Source organism: Acinonyx jubatus, chromosome B4 (genome assembly GCF_027475565.1).
Source record: "Acinonyx jubatus isolate Ajub_Pintada_27869175 chromosome B4, VMU_Ajub_asm_v1.0, whole genome shotgun sequence".
NCBI lineage: Eukaryota > Metazoa > Chordata > Mammalia > Carnivora > Felidae > Acinonyx > Acinonyx jubatus.
Window position 1 is genome coordinate 6,774,525 of NC_069387.1, and position 21,509 is coordinate 6,796,033.

A 21,509-nucleotide genomic window follows, 5' to 3' on the forward strand; every position below is an offset into this window, starting at 1 on the left:
GTATTAAGTCAAATTCAATGGACCGGCCCCACGGGGCGCCATCTATGGAACCCGGCTGCCTACTCCTTATCTGAAAAATGGGGATCCTTGTCCCACCCCAAAGGTACTAGGGGAATTCAATGCCATATGTAAACTACCTAGCACAACACAAGCACTAGGAAGCACTTAATAATTATTAGCTGGATGAGGATGACACATTGCTATCAGTATAAGAAAAGTCATTAACACTATTGGTTTTCATACCCATGTGAACCATGAGTCCTGTAGTGAGGGCACTTTAAATATTCCTGTTGGGAGGAGATGGCCTGCAGGCTGGCAGATGGCAGGAATTATTTCCAGGGAGTTCAAGGCTTCTACTTCAGATCCTTGGCCATGGCCAACAGAAGGAAAGTTTTGGACTGAGTCATTTTGAATGTCACGCAAGAGTTATGCTGACGCCAGAAAAGCAATGTGTGTTATGGGAATATTGTAGGAGATGCAGAGGCTTTGTAATACTTGCAGAGTGGATTACCCACAAAAATGCCAAAGAACGGGATGGCAGGGGTGTGGGGGGAATCACTCTGTCTGCTTAGAAACGATCTTATTTTCCAACACCTTAAGAACCCCCGGAGGGTGTTGGAAATCTCACTGACAGAGCCAGGGATCCAAGCCAAGATACCCAAATGTGTTTGTGCATTCCTTTCCTATCAACATTTTAAATTGGAGGAGACGTATGGACATATTTATCCACTCACACATTTGCTGATGCCAAGATCTACCCCATGCCTCCCCCAGGCACCCCCCTGATCACTGGGTTGCAGTGACCCCCACCTGAATGCCCCCATCGTCTTCTGGCCGACTAAAAAATGCGTTCCTTCGTCCAACAAATTGGAGGATAACAGCTTCCATTTGGTCACCTCTGAGACATAACTAGCAAACATAAAAACATTAAAGAAGTCATTGTATTAAAAAATGGGATTTCCCAGATTTATAGGAAACAAGATAGCAAAGCATAATGAATGAATCCCTTATGCCTTCCCTCGCTGCCTCCTTTGCTCTGAATCTTTTTTATTAATAGAAATAAATATCCTAAATTCTTTTCTAAGTTTGCAGAATATGGAGATCTCGTGGAGCTGGCCCCGGGGAAATTTCAGTTTGCACCAGAGAAACAGAGATTTCAGGTACAGTAAGCCTCAGTCTCGAAAGGGACAACGAGTGAAAGAGATCACGACCGAAGGGAGGAAAAGATTAAGATGCTTCTTGCTAAATGGTCTCAGAGCTTTATTTTTTATCATAATGGTCACCTTAGTTCCTTAAAGGATGAAGAGCTATGTGTTTCCTTCTAATTTTAAGACTATGGGATGATGTTACTGCCTCATAAGGAAGGATTTCTTCTTAGGGAGGGCATTTCTTCTCCCGGGGGTGGCAGATACCTCCCCCTGAGCACACATCCTCCTGGGGCAGTCACTGCTGCGGTGGGGAGTAGCTCAGAGTCTGGGGACCGGCCATGTCCAAGGCTGTATCCTGGAGGTCGCCAGCAACAGCACAGATGTGTCCTCTAACTCTTGGGGGTGAGTTCTCCAGGGAAGCCAGCCAGGGTGTGGCTTCTCCTGCATGGAGGCCACGTGCTGAGAATGGGGGTGTTTCATGGACACCACACGAAGCCGACCAACGGCTTATTTTGTACGGATGTGACTTTTTGAGTCTCTGAAAGTCCAGGTTTCTTGTAGACCAGTAGTATTGAAACCCAATAGGCAAGTTCTCATGCCATCCGGCCACAAGAGGGAAAACTTCTTCTCGTCACTGAAAATTACATTCAAAAAGTTCAGAAGAGGGTAACTGTTGACCTCACGATGTCATGGAACACTGCCCTAAAACCTCAGGTCATCCCAAATTAGCATAACTAGCCTTATATCCAGCACCTTACTTATTCTGTTAAAGTTCAACAGACATTAGGTGTTCACCCTTTGCTTTAAACCCATTCAGCTTTCCGTGTCCAGAGGACAATCCTTCATGTGGATAATTCCCTCGCATGGCAGTTGAAGTACAGGATTTTTCACATGACAGTCACTGTTCTTGGCCCCAGAGAGGAAATACCTCGAAATCCCTACCCTCACGTAGCTGAGCCCAATGGAAGAGAGAGACACACGTCCACACTGTCTCGCTTGGAAGGAAGAATTTAGCTGCCATGGAAACTTAAAGGAAGCGTACCTGGATCTGGGGGTGGGGGGCCGTGAGAGAGCTTGACTGACAAAATTCCCCCAGGCTGAGGTCTGAAGGATGGGGGTGGGATGGGGTGGGGGCCAAGGGATCCTGTAAGGAAAAGCACTTATAGACCTTGTGAACGGCATGCCCAGAGCCCCAGCATCCAGATCACCACTCAACTAAATAAAAAATAAATAAAAAAAACAGGATAAAGGTGATACAGGCCACTCAGTGTGTGTTTGGTTGAATGTTTTCATTTAAAAATATTTGTTCTACAACTGAGGGTTGATGGGGGGTGGGAGGGAGAGGTGGGTGGGTGATGGGTATTGAGGAGGGCACCTTTTGGGATGAGCACTGAGTGTTGTATGGAAACCAATTTGGCAATAAATTTCATATTAAAAAAGAATAAATAAAATAAAATAAAATATTTCTTCTAGCATTATATCAAAGAATGATGTGCTTGCCAAGTGGCTGGGAAATGTGTTCAGAGAAACATACCATTGGGAAAATAGTATTCGAGACTATTTGACATTTATGTCTCGGCTCCAGTGAATCAATTACAGATCAGTATTGAAGGGAAACAAATTTTTTTTGACTGAGAGAAAGCAGCTTTTGTCCTCTAGGTAATAAGTAACACACTTTTGAAGAATGATTATCTAACTTCCTTTCACAGAGAAGCGTTTCCGGAGAATCTGGAGAAACGATGGTGAGTTTACTTTGATTTTGTTAAAAATTAACGCCGGAATGATTTTCCTGTTACCTATTATCTGGAGATCAATATGGTTGCCTCCTTCGTCTCTATCCCTGAGAGCATTTACCTGACTTGCGAAATATCCTCTTGCCCAATTCTGTTTGTAAGTGTGTCTGAAATTCAGCATGAGAGTAGCCAGGAGAGATGTCACCAGGAGCTGAAAATGTCGTTTCTCTCAACTGTCTCAAGTTTTGCCAACAACACTGGCTTCATCCAAGCACATGTATTCATTCCAGCTTAGCCGTTTTCACTTAAAATATGACACCTAACAGCTTTGGAGGGGGGAACGGGACTGTGAGAGGGAGCTCCCCAACACAACATGGCCCGATTCCCTGAGATGTTCGAAGAAGTCCTTCCTGTGGTGAGAAAACATCAAAAGGAAGTGGTTTACGTTGGCTTCCTGCTCTGCACGGACAGAAACTTTGAGAAGCATACATTTGTACATGTAGTAAGGACAAGTAACGTAGCCCGGATTTTGTCGTAGCTTGAAGTTTTCTGGCTGTTACCGAGTCCAGAGGCTTACTCTTGGCTGACGGACTTTGGCACGTGACACCCACTATCGAAATAAGCAAATCCGTTTGGAGAAACAAGCAAAATCTTGTGATGGGTCACATCATTGCCATGGTCCTGAAGAAGCTCGCAGTTCTCAGGCATCTCCTGAAAGATGTGGGCTTTTAGTACCTTGCCTTTGAGCACACTGAGATACCGTAATTCTTCACACTAGAGCTGCCTTAAGTCTGTAGAGCAGCGTGGGGAAAGGGGATCCAGAGCACGGGACCAATCATCGTGTCCACATGATACTTTCTCTCCACGTTCCATTGGTTGCTCACCCACATTCCATTGGTCAGCGTGTTACAGTTTGTATGTTGTTCGAATTGGGGGAAGGAGAAGAAAAGTGGGAGAAGATGGCCCCGTAACAGATACGGTGGAAGAAGGCAGGTAGCAGTATGGGGACCACATGTGTATTTCCACCCCACTGTCCCCTTGCTGCGCCCCACTCTGAAGACACAGCCAGGGTCCCCTAAAACCCGCAATCCTGTATCCTTTCCTTTGCTAGGGCCCTGCATTTGACATTATTTACTGAACTTTCTCGCTCCAACCTTGCTTCCCACAACCATTTTCTACTCGCATTCTCACTTTAAACGTCATTTTTAATAGACCCATAGAGCTGAACGGCATCTCCAGAGATCTTAAAACAAAGGCAGGCTTCTGCCTGGAGAATATTCTAAGTGAGGAGAAAGCCTAGTAATACCTGAGTTGTATGCTTCGCAATGCCTGAGGATTGTTCATGTTAGAATGTAGTGCTGTTAACATCAAATATGTGGTGAAGTTCTGTGCCATTTTGCCATGAGTACGCCTATGCTTTCTTACCAATTACAGGACGATGTTGATCAAGTAACTCTTTATAGCTATAAAGTCCAGTCCACTATTACTTCTCGTATGGCCAACACCTTCATCCAGACCAAAGTGGTGAACAACTCCCCACGGCCTCAGAATGTTGTGTTTGATGTTCAGATTCCCAAAGGGGCCTTCATCTCCAACTTTTCCATGTGAGTAACTCCTATACAGACTACAAATTGGCTTTGCTCTACTCATAGAATCAACCCCCCTCATAGTTAGAGTGGACCTTAATGGACAACTGCTCCGGTGGTTCTCACTCTCAGAGCTGTGGACCCACTGGATGTCAAGAGTCATGGTGGGCTGGGTCCCCATGATTTGTTTCTGTTCAAAGTATCAGAATTTGTGAAGGATTTGCTTTTCACGCCTCATAAATGAAAGCTAACTAAGCTATCTCTCTGGTAACAACTCTTAGTTGCACTTGAACATGCTTTCTTGGGGGAGATATATGGAGTAGCCGTGGCTTGTAGGAAACCAAGTATGTGTGCAGAGCGGTCCTGTGTCTCCTGTCATTTGTTTCTCTATGGGGAAAAAAATATAAGAACTACTGATTAAGTCCAATCACGTGTCCAGTGATCGGATTCCTCAATTACGCTGAGGACAAATGGCTCATTCAGGTTTGACTTGAATATCTCCTTACGATAAACTCACTACCTTCCAGAGCAATCCACTCAATGGCTGACAGGTCTGTTAGAATTATTTCTCATACATCACTGAAATCTGTTCCGCTTCTACCCACTGGCTCTGGTTCCACTCACAAAAAATTTTCTTTTCCTAATTCTCTGCAAAATACATACTGAAGTGTTCGAGGATGAAATGATATGCTGTCTGAGATTGGCTTCAAAATAGTCGAGTAGGGGTACAGGTGAATTGAGACCAGCTGAGTACTGACTGATAACGGTGTGGCTCAGTGATGGTTTCATGGAGGTTTCTTATATTGTTCTATTTTTGTATATTTAAAGATTTCCATAACAAAAATATTTTTCAACCACTCCAGTGCTTTCTAAAGTGAAGTCCAATTATCTTGTCCTGCCTGGTGGCTTCACTTATCAGGGCTAAACATCGCTTATTCTTCCAAGTGATTGGATGGCTTTCTACCCCCAATCACTTAGGTGGCCATCCCCACAGTGTGCCCCACCCGGCCACGTCCTTCCCATGTCCTGTGCCCAGCACAGAGCACACGGCTCTGCATACAGTCTGCCTATATTTTTTTTCACTAAAATATTAGATTGAGATAATTCTCATCGGCTTTGGTCTTTCATATACCAAGGTCACCAACGATAATGTGAATAAATGAAGCGTTCAAATACCACGCACCTTGGCCTCTAAAAACTGCAGAGCATGTTAATCATATTTTCTAAACCAAGCAAAGTAGGTGGGGAAAAGGTGTCAGGTGACTTTGACTTGATATCCTTTGAATTGGCTTAGAAATTTATTTTTTTATTTTTTATTTCCATAAAAAAGTTTTAGTGTTTATTTTTGAGACAGAGAGAGAGAGTGTGTGTGAGTGGAGGAGGGGCAGAGAGAGAGTGGGAGACACAGAATCCGAAGCAGACTCCAGGCTCTGAGCTGTCAGCACAGAGCCTGACGCGGGGCTCGAACTCACAAACCGTGAGATCATGACCTGAGCCGAAGTCGGATGCTTATTAACACACTGAGCCATGCAGGTGCCCCAAGAAATTTATTTATTTTTTTAATTTTAGGCAGCCTGTTCTAAAAACAAAAATGTAGAAGGAAGAGCTTTTATGTAGCGGTATAACGTGACACTGTGTCTGAAAAATCATCTTTAAACTCTTCTACTAAAGTTTTGTTTTTCAACCACATAACCAGCATTTATTCTAGACATCGCTTCTTTCTGTTTTCTTTCATTCTTTTCTTTCTTTTCCATCTCATTGCATAGAAGATTTGAGGTGACAAAGGATGATAGAACTGTGACACACATTTACTTTGGTCTCTCTCTAGTCAGGGATGACTTTGTGAGACCAGAGAATTCTACATGAGTTGCCAAGGCCTCCTCTCTGGTCAAAACATTTCTTCTGCTCCTTTTACCAAGGTTGCAAATATTCTCCTGCTAGAGATAACTTCCTTTTGTCTTAAAGATTTTTCGGTCTTTGAAACTGAGATTGGGTGGATGGGGAGTAGGGCAGACCTGGACACATGGGTCTAGTTCTAGCTCTGTTTTTGACCGACTGTGTGACCTTGAGCAAGGAAGTCACTGTCCCCTGGCTCTGATTTCTCTCATCTGAAGAAGCGGCCTTCAAGCGTGCCTCACCAAGCATGCCAGTGGCTCCTGGGATGGGACACTGGCCCTCACACCTGCAGAAGGTCTAGCATTCTGGGTCCCCTCCCATAATGCCAACAGTACTTTCGGTCATCGGCACAACAAAAGACTTCTCCACGTGTTTCTAAATACCTCCTTGGTGAGAGGCACTATCCCTTTGAGTGCCATGGGTGCCATTTTACTTCTGAGATCCTGTAATTTGATGGCTCTGACCCATCATTAACTTGGTACGCAGTAGATGACAAGCACTTAAAGTGGGGCAGGTAAAGATGGAGAAGGAGAAGGAAGCCAGAGGTCCCCGAGGGAGATGTTAGAGGGATAAACACCCATGTGCTAAGGGATTCCCCAGCACCGTCCTCCTTCCTTCCTCTTTCCCACCCTTGCAGGGCAGTGTGACGCCCCCAGGCTCTTAGAAGAAGAATTTTCTGAACAAATGTAAGCCAGACAACCAGTGATTTCTCAGTCACCTCCCCTGGGCACATTTCTAATTCAAAAGGGATACCCAAAGGGAACACAGCTTAATCTGAAGGGTAAAACTTGAAGATGCGGAGTGAGTGTAAACACACGCAGCAACTCCAGAGGGGAAGCTCTCAGGATGGGCTCCTACCTCTTAAGTCACACTCCCAGATAAAGGGACTCCTGACCGTGAAATAGGCAGATGCCTCTCTTCTTATTACGTCTAGGTGCAACATGAGAATTGCCCCCGTTCACTAAATCCTCCAAGGTGGGTTGTTTGTCCTTAGTTTGCTTTGCTAAGACTGCTACTCGGGACAACTCAGTGGCCCCCTGTCATTTTTTAGGACCGTAGATGGCACGACATTCACGAGTTCAATTAAGGAGAAGACAGTGGGTCGAGCGCTGTACTCTCAGGCGAGAGCAAAAGGCAAGACCGCCGGGCTGGTGAGGTAAGGGCGGGGCCAGCTCGGCTCATCCGTGGCTCCTCCCACTCAATCCCATTTAATTTTTAAAAATCACTCACAGTTGCTTCTAACGCCCACATCATCCTCACTTGCTAACCGTGCTGTTTCCTCTTTAAAACTAAACACCTCAATCAACGATCGCGGTAACCTTGACGTGTATGTGTTTACATCAGGGCTTACGCTGGAAATGCATATCCCACTTGATGCAATAATAGATTTCTTCTTTCTGCAAACTTTCACAAACAGAAAGAGCCTCTGGAATGAGGCTCAAATGCCTCAGAGGAAATGTGTGCGGTCTCTGGAACCATCTGAGTTTGGGTTTGAGTCCTGGCCCCACAATTGGGTGGTCCTGAGCAGGTTGCTAATAATCTGTTAGCTTCATCTGTTATCATCTGGGAAATGAGGGTACTGATATCCGTCCTGCAGAGCCGCTGTGTTAGAAATGACGCCTGTCAAGTTCCTGGCGTGGAATGGGGATTGATAACTAGCAGAGGGCATTCAAATCTGTAAGAAGCTCTGGTAGAAAACGATCAAGCAGGAGAAGAGACTAAGCTGTTGGTGGAATTAAAGTTACCTGGAAGTTTCAGTGATGTCTATTGTACCTCCTGTTCACTTTCACGAACACTGCAGCAGGCTTGATTGCCCAGAAAAGCCTAGATGCCCTCTGCATAGACGTGGGGGTCTTGCTCTCCCTCGTGCATGTGGGCACTTACGTCGGGGGTGTTAAACTTTTAGGAGCAGGGCTCTTGACATGGAAAACTTCAAAACCGAAGTAAACGTCCTCCCCGGAGCGAAGGTGCAGTTCGAACTTCATTACCAGGAAGTCAAGTGGAGGAAGCTGGGATCCTATGAGCACAGACTCCATCTGCAGCCCGGACGACTGGCCAAACACTTGGAGGTGAGCCAAGATTTGCAGGGCGTGCGGTGACGCCCTCCCCTGAAGGCTCCTACCCCCCTCCTGTGCTTTTCTCCTGGTCATCACCCTTTGGGGGTTCTGGATGCATTCGACTCAGCAAGACAGTGAGGGGCACTGATCAGCTTATGGGTTTGGAGTCCACCCATAAGGAGAGCACTTCCTTATGGATTTCAATGCCAGCTCAGCTCCTTATTGTGTTCATTTCCTGGGGTGGCCCTAACAAATGACCACAGCTGGGCAGCTTGAAACAACAGGAATTTATTTTCAGGACACAAATCTGAACTCAAGGTGTTAGCAGGGCCTTCCTCCTAACGGCTTGGGGGGAGAATCCTGGCTTCTCTCGGCGTGCGGCAGCCACTGGCACTCCTTGACTTGCGGCCTCCTAGCCACACCGCTCTGATCTCTGCCTCGGTGGCCACACCATGTGCTCCCCTACATGTCTCACATTGTCCTCTGCCTTCTTCTTATAAGAAAACTTGTCCTTGGATTTAGAGTCCACTGAGTAGTACAGGAGGATCTCATCTCGAGATCCTTACCTTAACTTCATCTGTGAAGATGCTCTTTCCAAAGGAGGTAACGTTCACAGTTTCCAGACGTGTAGACATGGCTTCGGGGGTCATTGTGGGGGGAGTGCCATTCAGTCATTACGCTGGCCTGCTAACACGGGACTCGTTATCTTTAGCGTCCGTTTTTTCATCTGTAGGAAGGGTACGATAACATATTTTCCGTGTCATTTATGACAATGGGTGGCAAATAGTAAGCACTCAGTGAAGCTAGTTCTCTTCCTCTGCCCGCCCCCCACTTCCTTACCAATATGAGCTCACCACTGCTGACTTGACTTCACCTGTTGCCCTCCGAACCGAGACAAATCTTTAGGGAGTTTGAAGCTTTGTGACATCACGTGAACATTTTGTGTAGGAGGCAGAGCAGAGCCAGAAGCAGCCCAGGGGTGCATCCAATCCAGTCTGCCTCTGCATTTGACAGATAGGCTGTGAATGGCCCTCAGACCGAGAAGACTCCAGGGGATGATCTGATCCTGGCGAAATTTGTATCCTGATTTGGAAAGTTGTGTAACCGACCAATAGAACACACTTTCTTCTCGTGACCACTGTGTGGCATCAGCCTGCTCTCGATGCCACTCAGTTCTTTTAAGTGTCCCTTCGGGCACATACCATGCCTTTGTGAAAATTAGGATAAGATGCCCTTCCTCCCGGCAAAGGCTGCCTCGTGTCAGGACACGTGACTTGGCAAGTGGGTTATGGGCCACCTCCCAGCATCCTTGATGGTCCTGGCTGGCGGCTCTGCACAACTCAACAATGTGACCCTGGTTATTTTCCTGGGAGTGGTGAAGAATGTAGGCCTGTCACCCCCATTCTCTTGCTCAATGCTTGAATCCCATGGTAAATAGATACGATCAGCATCTTGCCTATAGCGATGCAAGTACCGAGGTGGTTAATAATATTAATTAGGAACTGAGTTAATGGTAGGAGAAGGCATATTCTATGTCATTGACTCCTCCCCACAAATTATATATGTGAAGCACCTGCCAGTCATAAAGAACAGGAACTTTTTTTTTTAAGTTTATTTATTTTGAGGTGGTGAGGGGCAGAGAGAGAGAGAGAGGGGAACAGGATCCTAAGCAGGCTCTGTGCTCCGCACAGATGTGGGGCTTGAACTCACAAACTGTGAGATCATGACCTGGGTGGAAATCGAGAGCCGGACACTTAACCGACTGAGCTACCCAGGCACCCCTCCTCCCCACAAATTACAAATTAGGTCTCATTAGCCCTGACTTGCAGATTTATATAAATAACTTGCCTAAGGAACCAGACCTAAGAAACCATTAAGATCTGGAATTATGTCTGACTGCATCCCAAACTACACTCTATGCTATCAATGCAAGAATTTGAGTTTGAGTCCATGAAGATAATGATTCTTAACACACATACCGAGTAGCACATAAATCTTTCTTGTATTTCTGAAATGTTTGTTCATCCTTAAACTTCCCATGCTGTCAGGAATTCCTTGGTTTTAAAACAAGACAGGTGGAGTCTTAGAATATTAGCAAGGGCGTTAGACCCGGTGGCAAGTTTTCCGAGTTCTGGTCCAGAGTTGGCACTCTGGCCAAACCTGCTTCCCGGCCTTCAGTTTCTCATCTGGGAAATAAGAGGTTGGACTAGATGGTTTTTAAGGTACTTTCCAGCCCAAATAGTCTATGAAATATTTCAGTTTCTAAAGAGACTTGATTTCATCCAAAGATAAATGAAGGAGAAATCATAAAGTTAGACCTTCTCCCCGTGCTTATTCCAGAAAAGGTTTCTAATCACCATCGGAAGGACTGGAAATACAGGAATTGCGGGGAACACATCTCTTTTTAACCCCCACCCCAACCCCCCAGCTGTATGTATCAAATCTTGGGAAAATGTTTTATTCCAAATCCTGTGTTCCTTACCGAAAAGTCAACAAATATGGCAAGTGACTCACTCTACACTTGTTCACAGGTAGAATCTTATGGGAGAATGAAAGCAGTATCCCCAGTTCACTGTCAATTTCTGACTTTTCTCCCTGACCTTCAAGAGCTGCTTAATCAACTGCCAGCATTGACTGGGTCAGACTGTCCTGGGATGGCTGATTTACTCGATTCTGTGTAGATTTAATCCTTACCAACATGGAGAATCTGGAGCTAATGGGAATTTTGGAGGCAAATTAAGTTCCCATCTTGTAACTACCAAGAAAGAAAATGTTGGCTCTGCTTAGACAAGTGTCCATGACTTTATGCAAGCAGATTTGAAAAAATCAGAGGGAATTTTGACATGATTCCAAAGGCAGGTACTTCCAAAGGGGAGATAGCTCATCACTGTTGCAGAGGATCCTAAATGAGGAAGAGGCAGTAAGGAAACCAATGTGCACATGACTCTATCTGATGACCTCACATGAAAGCAGGCATGTGCAAAAGAAGGGACATCTCATGGAAAACAAATAGGCTATTGTGGCATGGGGTTAATGGATAGTTTGGCGATATCTACCGGAAAGACGGAGCAGGAGCTATTGGAGGATAGGAAGCGGTGTACAAAGTATTAGGGGCTTGGGCCCTGGGGTTGAAGCCTGCCTCAGCCACTTATGAACTGGGTCACTCTGAATGAGCAATAACAAGTAAAACGATAATAGATAATAACATTATCGATAAGAGTTAAATGAGTTCATACATGTGAAGTGCTTAGCGGACCATGTAGGGTCTATAGAGAGGAAGCCAGGATTATGGTTTTTCCAAAGATCACCCAAAGGGATGTCCTTCTATTTAGCTCTGCCCAAAGCAGGTAGATAGAAAAGACATGAAAAAGCCCAGGAGAGAGCCACAGAGTAACTGCAGAATCCTTTAGAAATGGCTTTCCTTTTTTCCCCCCTTTAACAGCATGAAGACTCTTAGAAACAACAACAGCCCCCCAAAACTGGAATATGATAGAAACGGGCATTAAGCCCAGAGGAATGAAGTACTAGAAAGGAAGAACTGAGTTGCCCATCACATGAGATGAGTCATATCCCACAGAAGTTAAGGACCATGAGGAAGTGATCATGGAACCAGGCTGGGTTGTCTCTGGGAAAACTTACAGCAGAGGATGTAGTAATTGTACTTTTTGCTCAAAAAGCCTTGAGGCTTAGAATAATTTGCTTTCCCTTCTCCAGGTAGACGTGTGGATTATCGAACCTCAGGGAATAAAATTTCTTCATGTTCCTGACACATTTGATGGTCATTTTGATGGTGTTCCAGTGCTATCTAAAGGACAGCAGAAGGTATCAAAAGTATTGCCCATTGCAAAGGGTCTAAGTGGCTACTAGCTCATGAGTTCTCTTCCCTCCCTGTGCTCTGGGGAACAGAAGAGAGAGAGTTCAGGTGTTGAACTCTGTGAAGGAACAGGCACCCCTGGGCAAAATCTAGGGTCTTCCCCAGGGTCTGCAGAACACAACTCCCAACTGTCTCATTGCATTTTGACCACTGACTTTCCCTTTGGGGGCCCCATTTCCCTCAAGTCATCTGCTTGACCAGTAGCCAAAAGACAGCTTCCACATAAATGGTCTCAGTCATTGCAAGAGATCCTCCGCTTAATTCTCTTTACTTCAAGACCAATAATAACCAACAGTGGAGGAGTCCAGTTCCTCTAAGAACCTTTCACAAACTCATTCTCGAAGCTGGTAGCCATCTCTCTGGTGGGGGAAGGGAGGCATTCTTTGGCTATCTTGAAAAGTCCTGAACCAGAAACCAATGTGACAATACATTTCATATTAAAAAAAAAAAAGAAAAGTCCTAAACCTTGGGCAACAGCGCCACAGGCTGGCAGATACTCCCTCACATGCCTGGCACTGTCCCTTGCATTGGAAATGGGACAATCAGTGGTTCCTGGGTAGAGGATGGCCATCAAGCCTTGGGCAGTGCCTCTTTACCTGTGTGCGGCTGTCAGCCCCTCATCTGGGGAGGGACAGGTGCAGAGGCGGGGCTCTGACATCACCGTTCTTTCCAGGCACATGTTTCCTTCAAGCCCACTGTGGCGCAGCAAAGAAAATGCTTCAATTGCTCTGAGACCGCGGTAGATGGAGAGCTGGTGGTGATGTATGACGTGAACAGAGAAGAGAAAGCCGGTGAACTTGAGGTGGGTAAAAACAGTCTAGGAGAAGGACCATGCTGAGGCCAAACAACTGTTCCTTGTTGAGCAGACGCCCTGGCTTCCGGGCGGCCCCTAGCGGTCAAGGCAAGTGTCGAGTTGCAGAGAACGGACCACAGTCATGTGTCTCTAAGTGTTACTAAGCATTATCTTTTCATAGGAAGACAACTAAACAGAGGGTCATTGGGTTTCATGTCCTTGTCCCAGAAAGGTTCTTCTAGGCCTTCTATGAAGTACAGTAGAAAACCACAGAATGGGAGTTTTGGATAACCTTCGAAGGCCCTTTGTAATTAAACTGTCAAAGAAAGCAGGGAGGTTGTGGGGCTGGGTGGATGGAACAACCAAGAGAAAGATCTGGGCTAATGGTGAGTTCCAGGGCCAATGTTCCTTGTGAGATTTCTAAAGTTTCCTTTCCCCTTTTGCCATGTCCTAGGTGTATGTCTGTATTTCCCTTGTGCTCAGGTAAGAGCCTCGTAGAAGGTGTCCAAGAGCCTGTGCTCTCCAGGACAGGGAGGTCGAGAAGCGTCCACAGCGACACCCTCCACAGTTAGCCATTGTACTGTCTTGGTAGAAGCAACCAAAGGGCAGTGGAAAGAGAACTTGGGGAGGCAGGCATCAGAGCCTGCAGTAGAAGACAAAGACGATGATCAGGAAGGTAGCTGGAGAGGCCTTCTGATACCTTCTAGAACAATCTGAACCTAGCACCCTAGAGTGCTCGTAAAGGTCCTTCGTGATCTGTCCTGCTGATTCTCCACCCCAATTCCTTGAATTCTTAAATTCTATAGCCCTCGTGGTCCTGGACCGCTCGCAGACCCCCTAGGGTGTTATGTTTTCCTCACCCTTGTCTAGAACTTCCTCCCTACTCCTACCTGTACCCCCAAACCCTGCCCAACTCCCGCACTGGCGGACCAACTCCAAACTCATCCTCAAGGCCAGTGTAGAAGTCAGCTTGGGAAAGACTCCCCCATCTGAGTCAGATCACATCCGCCGGGCATTCTCAGAGCCCTTTATTTTCCTCATCCTAGCACGTAGCACTCTTTGTTATTGCCTCTTTACTTGTCTGCATCCTCGGCTGGCCTGTGAGTCCTGTGAGGGCAGAGCCTGTCTGCCTGCTTTACTGCTGGCTAGCAGGGTGCCTGGAACACAGGCTCTCCATGAAGACTGGGTGTGCGGAGGGAGTGGAGGGAAATGCCCTGGGAGTTAAAGTACCCGGAAGGCTTGGGCCCGCATGGGAAAGGAGTGAGGGAGAGAAGGAAGGAGAAGGGAGAGACCTGGGTAGACACCAAGCCTCTGTTCTCTCCTTTACGACCAGCCTGCTTCCACACCTCTCCTCTCTTAGCCCCTGGGCCCCGTCTTCCTACACCCTAACCACCGTGTTCTGTTTTCCAGGTATTCAATGGATATTTTGTCCACTTTTTCGCTCCTAACAACCTGGACCCAATTCCCAAAAACATCCTCTTTGTCATTGATGTTAGTGGCTCAATGTGGGGCATAAAAATGAAACAAGTGAGTATCCCCTTGTTGGCAGTGCTACATGGGGCTCCCTGCCTTCCTTGGTCCCCTCCGAACACGGCAGCCATTCAATGCACCTGTCCCATCGGACCTTGTCTCGGTCCCCTCGGGCCACTGTGACAAAGCACCACAGACGCCGGTGGCTTGTAAACAACACATGTATCTCACAACTCACCGTTGGGAACATTTTCATCTCAGTTCCTTCTCACACTGAGCACTCCTGTGCTTCCGTCTTGCTCTTCTGCATAATGTTTTACTTCAGCACCTGCCCATTGTTCATGGGTCCTTATAGGCACATCTTTTCTAATCACACTGCAGTTCCTTGAGGGGGGCCATCCTGCCTTATGTCTCCCAGGCTGCACTTCAATATGAGCTAGTCCAGCGTTAAATGGTATAGATGAGGTTCTATAGAACAAAAGAGGAAATTTGTTTAATGTTTATTTTTGAGACAGAGAGAGAGAGAGAGAGAGCAAGCAGGGAGGGGCAGAAAGAGAGGGGGACACAGAATCCGAAGCAGGCTCCAGGCTCTGAGCCGTCAGCACAGAGCCCGACACGGGGCTCGAACCCACGGACTGTGAGATCATGACCTGAGAAGTCAGGCACTTAACCAACTGAACCACCCAGGCGCCCCTTCTTTTTGTTATTTTTTTTAATTTTTTTAATGTTTATTTATTTTTGAGACAGAGAGAGACAGAATGAACAGGGGAGAGTAGGAGAGACAGGGAGACACAAAATCCAAAGCAGGCTCCAGGCTCTGAGCTGTCAGAGCAGAGCCCGACACGGGGTTCGAACCCGTGAACCGTGAGATCTTGACCTGAGCCAAAGTCGGAGGCTCAACTGACTGAACCACCCAGGCACCCCACTTTTTGTTATTTTATTTTATTTATTTATTTTTTTAATTTTAATTTTTTTTAACGTTTATTTATTTTTGAGACAGAGAGAGACAGAGCATGAACGGGGGAGGGGCAGAGAGAGAGGGAGACACAGAATCCGAAACAGGCTCCAGGCTCTGAGCCATCAGCCCAGAGCCCGACGCAGGGCTCGAACTCACGGACCGCGAGATCGTGACCTGAGCTGAAGTCGGACGCTTAACCGACTGAGCCACCCAGGCGCCCCATCACTTTTTGTTATTTTAAAGAGGAGTGTAGGGGCGCCTGGGTGGCTCAGTCCTCTGAGCCTCCGACTTTGGCTCAGGTCAAGATCTCACGGTTTGTGAATTCAAACCCCGTGTCGGGGGTTTGCCTGCTCACACTCCGTCTCTCTCTCTCTTCTCTCTCTCTCTTTCTCAAAAATAAACATTAAAAAAAAATTAAAGAAAAGCGTATTAGGAATCAAGACTGCCACTTGCAGGGGATTAAAATTTTAAATAGGTTTGTCACCGAAACAGCTGCCTGCATTGAGAAGAGCTCGCGGAAACCCTTCAAAGGTGTGGGGAGAGGCACGCAGCTCTCTGGGGGCAGACGGCTGTAGGTGGCGGGGCCAGCCAGGGCAGCAGCTCTGAGTCAGAAGTGTGCCAAGTGTCCAAAGAACAGAGAGCAGCCCGGCAGAGAGGAGCAGGGAGAGGGCAAGGGAGACGAGCTTCAAGAAGGGAGGGGCAGGGCAGGTCACTTGAAGCCCATCAGGTCACCCTGAGAACCTTGGCTCTATCTTTGAGAGAAATGGAGAGCTACTGGGGGTTAAGATGAAGGAAAGGCCCCATGTGACATGTTTACAGCATATCCCTGGCCACTATGTTGACAACAGACTGGTGTGGAGGTGGGGGTGGAAACAGGGAGGCTAGAAAAGCAGCTATTGCTATAACCCAGGCAAGAGATGATGGCGGCGTAGACTAGTGGATGTGGTAAGAGGCCACTGGAATCTGGAATCTATCTGGAAGGTGGAATACACAGAATTTTCTAAAGCTGGGAGGTGTGAGAAGAAAAGAGGACTCCAAGATGCTCCGAGCTCTTAGCCTGAGCAGTCGGAAGGAAGGATGCAGGTCGCCATTGGTGAGTGGGAGAAGACAGGCAGAGCGAGACTTCGTGGGGGGACGCTGGGGGTTCAGTTTTGGACGTGTGAAGTTTGAGACGCCTGTTGAGCATCCGAGCAGACGTGTCCATGATGCTATTGGCTATGCAGGTCTGGGTTTCAAACATGAGAAATTGACTGGGGCACCTGGGTGGCTCAGTTGGTTAAGCATCTGACTTCAGCTTAGGTCATGATCGCACAGTTTGTGAGTTCAAGCCCCGCATTGGTCTCTGTGCTGACAGCTCCGAGCCTGGAGCCTGCTTTGGATTCTGTGTCTCCCTTTCTCTCTGTTCCCCACCCCCCCCCCTCAAAAATAGAATAAACATTAAAAAAATTTATTTTGAAAAACATGAAAGATCGAGATGTACAGTCAGGACTTACTAGTATGTGCAAGGTATTTGCAGCAATGGGACTGGCTGAGAAGTAAGTGTAGATGGAGAAGAAACCCAAGAGCGAACCCTAGAATATTCCCATAGCTAGAATTTGGGGAGAGGAGGAGGAGCCGGCAAAGAAGATTAAGGAAAGGCAACCAATGAGAGGAAGAGAAAACCAAGAGTGTCTGAGGTTCTGGAAGATAACGAGGAAGTCAGAGAAAGGAAGATGGTGTGATCATGTGGTTCAAATGATGCTCGTAGATTGAATCTCGTGAAAAGGACGAATAGTCCATTGGATTTGGCAACCTGAAAGTCACTGTGGTCTCGATGAGGGCAATTTTTTTGTTGTTGTTTATTTATTTATTTTGAGAGAAATAGAGAGGGCGAGCGGGGGAGGGGCAGAGAGAGAGGGAGAGAGAGAACTGTAAGTAGGCTCCGTGCTTTCAGTTCAGAGCGCGACGCAGGGCTCAAACTCATGAACCTTGAGATCAGGACCTGGGCGGAAACCGAGAGTCAGACGCTCAACTGACGGAGCCACCCAGGCGCCCCTTGATGGGGGCACTATTAATGGAGTGGTAAAGGTGAAAATCTGAATGGAGTGGGTTTGCAAGAGGATAGGGAGAGAAAATTTGGAAATGGTAATTGAAGAGAGAGGGTGGGTGGCTGGGCTTGGAAAATACATTTGATTTCCAGGCACTCCTAAGAGGGCACCTGAACTTTGTGATTCTTAACTAAAAGGGGAGCCTAGTCAAAATGGTTGTGCCTAACAAAAGAAACCAGTAAAAGTTTAAGCATCATAAATGCAGACAATACATGTTGGGGATAAGTGAGAGACGAGTCGGTGTTGACTGGGGTGGATTCAAGAGGTTTTCTGGAAGGATTACAGCTTGAGTTGGTACTTGAAATATGACTAGGATGAATTCTTGGTCTTCCTCCTTTCTTCTTGGGCCTCAAGCTTCTGTGACGAGACCCTTCTCCGTTCTTTTCTGAAACAGACAGTGGAAGCCATGAAGACCATATTGGATGACCTGAGAGCTGAAGATAAGTTCTCCGTAGTTGACTTCAACCACAATGTTCGGACCTGGAGACACGATTTGGTCTCAGCTACTAAATCACAGACTGCAGATGCCAAGAAGTACATTGAAAAAATCCAACCTAGTGGAGGCGAGTGACTTTAACCTAGAGCCCACTGAGAAACTTTCATAGGGTTCAAAACTTCATTCACTTGGGATGCATCCTTTCCTATCACAGCGGTCTTTGCCCCGCCCACCACAGCCTGCCTTAAATGTTACACGTATTATTACAGGATGAATACTAAGTCCGTGTGAAGGTACAGGGCATACCCATCCCACACAACTTTGTAACCATTCCAGTCCTTCTCAGCAGCCTTGGTATGGTCATAGCATCAAAGGCAACTGTCCACAGACCAGTGTCCCAGCAGGTCAGCAAGGGAGATTTAGGTACCTTCAATTTGGTGCATAACAAAGTGATGGAGGGGTGCTTTGAAAGGACTAATTCATCTTTACGGGAATAGTTTGCTACAAAGTGAATATTTTACTCCACTGGGGAATCTTGACCAGCCCGGGGAAACTTTGTGTCCCTTGGAAAGTAAGTGAAGGATTTGGGTGCTGACTAAATTACGTAGGAGTGGTCGCAAGACAGACGTACCTGAACCCGGGATGTGATTGTTTTCGTGCAAAGAAAGAGTACCTAACGTAACTGCACATAATGTTACTCTAACAGGAACAAATATCAATGAAGCCTTGCTGCGGGCCATCTTTATTTTGAATGAAGCCAATAATTTGGGATTGCTGGACCCTGAATCCGTCTCTCTGATCATTTTGGTTTCTGATGGCGACCCAACAGTAGGCAAGTAGCTCGTCAATTTCCTAGTGACAGATATTTCGCTCTTGTTTCTCGGGAACGTGATTGGCTTAAAATGGGAAATCTCATGGCACTTGCCCGAGTTTCTAAACCATTCTAACGCCATGCTTTCTAAAAGGAGGCTTCTTTTGACCCTGAAGCATTCACCCTGCTGAAACCCAGTCCCAGATATTTTCTGGTGATGCTCTTAAAGCTCAGGCTTCACCTGCACAACGTGGGGGACACTTGAATGTGAATTGGCATACCATTCTGTCGCATACTTAGGGTGTGTGTGATGAGTCTCTGTCCCCCGAGTCTGCAGCGCACCTCTGGAGTCCGCAGTAACGTATGTTCTTGTTCTCCACAGTCCGCCAGTTACTCGTGGCAACTGGAGAAGTTGCTTCTTTCTGATACATCCTGCACATCGACATCTTTTCCACAAAATGGCCCATCATCTCCTGGCTTCTATCATGCGCTGTTGTTATCTTGATCTGCTTTAGTTGTGTCCCTGTGCTGACAAATACAACTAAGGGTGCATGCTAGATTGTGTTGCAGCCTGCCGTGTAGACAAGGCTTGTGCCTGACGCAGCTCCATGGAAGGAAGTTGAGTGGCCAGTCAGGACAATGGCAGCCAGAGTCCTAGAAAGACGGAAAGCCACCATTTTACCAATACTGAGACGAGAACGGGAGTCATTACGTAGCATTTGTTGTAGGTTCAGTATTTCCTCCTTCTCAGATCAAATTACTTTTAAAATTCAATCTGAGGGGCGCCTGGCCGGCTCGGTCCGTGGAGCATGCAACTCTTGATCTCAGGGTAGTGAGTTCAAGCCCCACGTTGGGTGCAGAGATTACTTAAAAAAACTAAAATCTTCAAAAAAAAAGAAGGAAAGAAATTCAATTTGAGAATAAAATCATCTGGAAGAAAAGGAAACAGTAAAAAATTAAGTCTGTTCCTCATTTCTGTACCTTAACCATCCAGTTCCTGTCCCTGGAGAAAGCCTTTGGTTACCAGTTTCTTGCATATCTTTCCAGAGATATTTCGTGCATATCTGTAGACTACATATACACATATACACACGTATATGTCAATATATATACACACATACATGCATGTGCATATGCAAATACATCCTACATATACCGATGTTTACATTGTTTTTCCTCTTTAAAAATGTGTCTTTGAGATCATTCAATATAAACACATAAAAAGTTGCCTTGCTCTTTCTAATAAACTGCTTAGTATCTCACAGTTTGAGGGTATCATCATCTGACTGTATCATCATCTGACGGACCACCTTTACTCATGTACCTTTGTTTTTGTTTTCAATACGTTGCTATTCCCAATAATGTTACTACGTATGGTTGCCCACACTTCATTTCCATTTGTGTGAGTGCAGCCGTAAGAAAAATTCCTAGAACTGAATCGCTGGGTCAAAAGGTTAAGTGCATTTTTAATTTGACAAAAACTTGGGTCTTCCGAGTGGCTCAGTCGGTTAAGCATCTGACTTCAGCTCAGGTCATGATCTCACAGTTTGTAAGTTCGAGCCCCGGGTTGGGCTCTGTGCAGAGAGCTCAGAGCCTGGAGCCTACTTTGAATTTAGTGTCTCCCTCTTCCCCCACTCATGCTCTCTTTCTGTCTCTCAAAAAAGGATACACTTTAAAAAAATATTTAATTTGACAGAAATTTTCTGTCTCCATGATTTTCTTTCAAAATCATTGTAACGTGGCCCCCTCATTCTTTCCTTTCTGTCATCATCAACTTTAGGTGAACTGAAATTGTCAAAAATCCAGAAAAACGTGAAGCAGAACATACGAGACAATATCTCCTTGTTCAGTTTGGGGATAGGATTTGATGTTGACTATGATTTTTTGAAGAGACTGTCCAATGAAAACCGTGGGATTGCTCAAAGGATCTATGGAAATCAGGACACTTCTGCCCAACTCAAAGTAACATTTTTTTCTCTTTCTTTTGTCCTCCTTCACCCAAAGTCATTCAACTAGCAGGATCTGATGTCTAAAAGAAAACAGCCCAATTTAAGCCCAAACTGTCATTACTTCAGCTTCGTTCAGCCGCAAGAATCAGGAAGTGTTCGACTGCTTCCTCACGCGGCCCACGCTGCACGTATATCTACACGGATAGTGAGGCGGGAGGCAGGAAGGGGCCAGGCACACGCTTCCCGACTTCCTGAGTAGTTCTCCCGAGGCATTATCGATGCTTCTGGGCTCTCCAGTCCTGTTAAACAACTGTCCTTGTCTTCATGGCCATTGTTTCCCCTTTAAAGTATGTTGGCATCTGGGTGTCAACTTCTTGTGATGCAACACAGATCAAACTACAGCCTGGAGGTTTCCTTAAATGTAAAGGAGATGAGTTACTTGTTTATCTCGCCTAAACGGACAAGAAAAAAGATGTCTTTACCCCACCCTCTGTCAGTACCAGGTACCATGTGGCAATGGCAGGCACCATATTTAAAGTTGGGGACAGGAGGGGTGCCTGGGTGGCTCAGTCGGTTAAGCGTCTGACTTTGGCTCAGGTTCTGATCTTATGGTTCACGAGTTCGAGCCCCACATCAGGCTCTGGGCTGTCGTCAGCTCAGAGCCTGGAGCCCATGTCCGATTCTGTGTCTCCCTCTCTCTCTGCCCCTTCC

General features: G+C 46.3%; 1 protein-coding gene across 1 annotated transcript in view; it reads left to right on the forward strand.

Moving 5' to 3' along the window:
- The window catches only part of ITIH2 (inter-alpha-trypsin inhibitor heavy chain 2), a 37,245-nt gene that overhangs the window by 403 nt on the left and 15,333 nt on the right, over positions 1-21,509 (forward strand). The window contains exons 2-12 of the mRNA XM_015079450.3: positions 1,086-1,160; positions 2,858-2,890; positions 4,316-4,485; positions 7,415-7,519; positions 8,270-8,432; positions 12,135-12,242; positions 12,968-13,096; positions 14,498-14,614; positions 17,997-18,165; positions 18,745-18,870; positions 20,630-20,811. Of these exons, the coding sequence (XP_014934936.2) occupies positions 1,086-1,160; positions 2,858-2,890; positions 4,316-4,485; positions 7,415-7,519; positions 8,270-8,432; positions 12,135-12,242; positions 12,968-13,096; positions 14,498-14,614; positions 17,997-18,165; positions 18,745-18,870; positions 20,630-20,811 (1,377 nt within the window). The remainder of the gene's footprint in view (positions 1-1,085; positions 1,161-2,857; positions 2,891-4,315; positions 4,486-7,414; positions 7,520-8,269; positions 8,433-12,134; positions 12,243-12,967; positions 13,097-14,497; positions 14,615-17,996; positions 18,166-18,744; positions 18,871-20,629; positions 20,812-21,509) is intronic.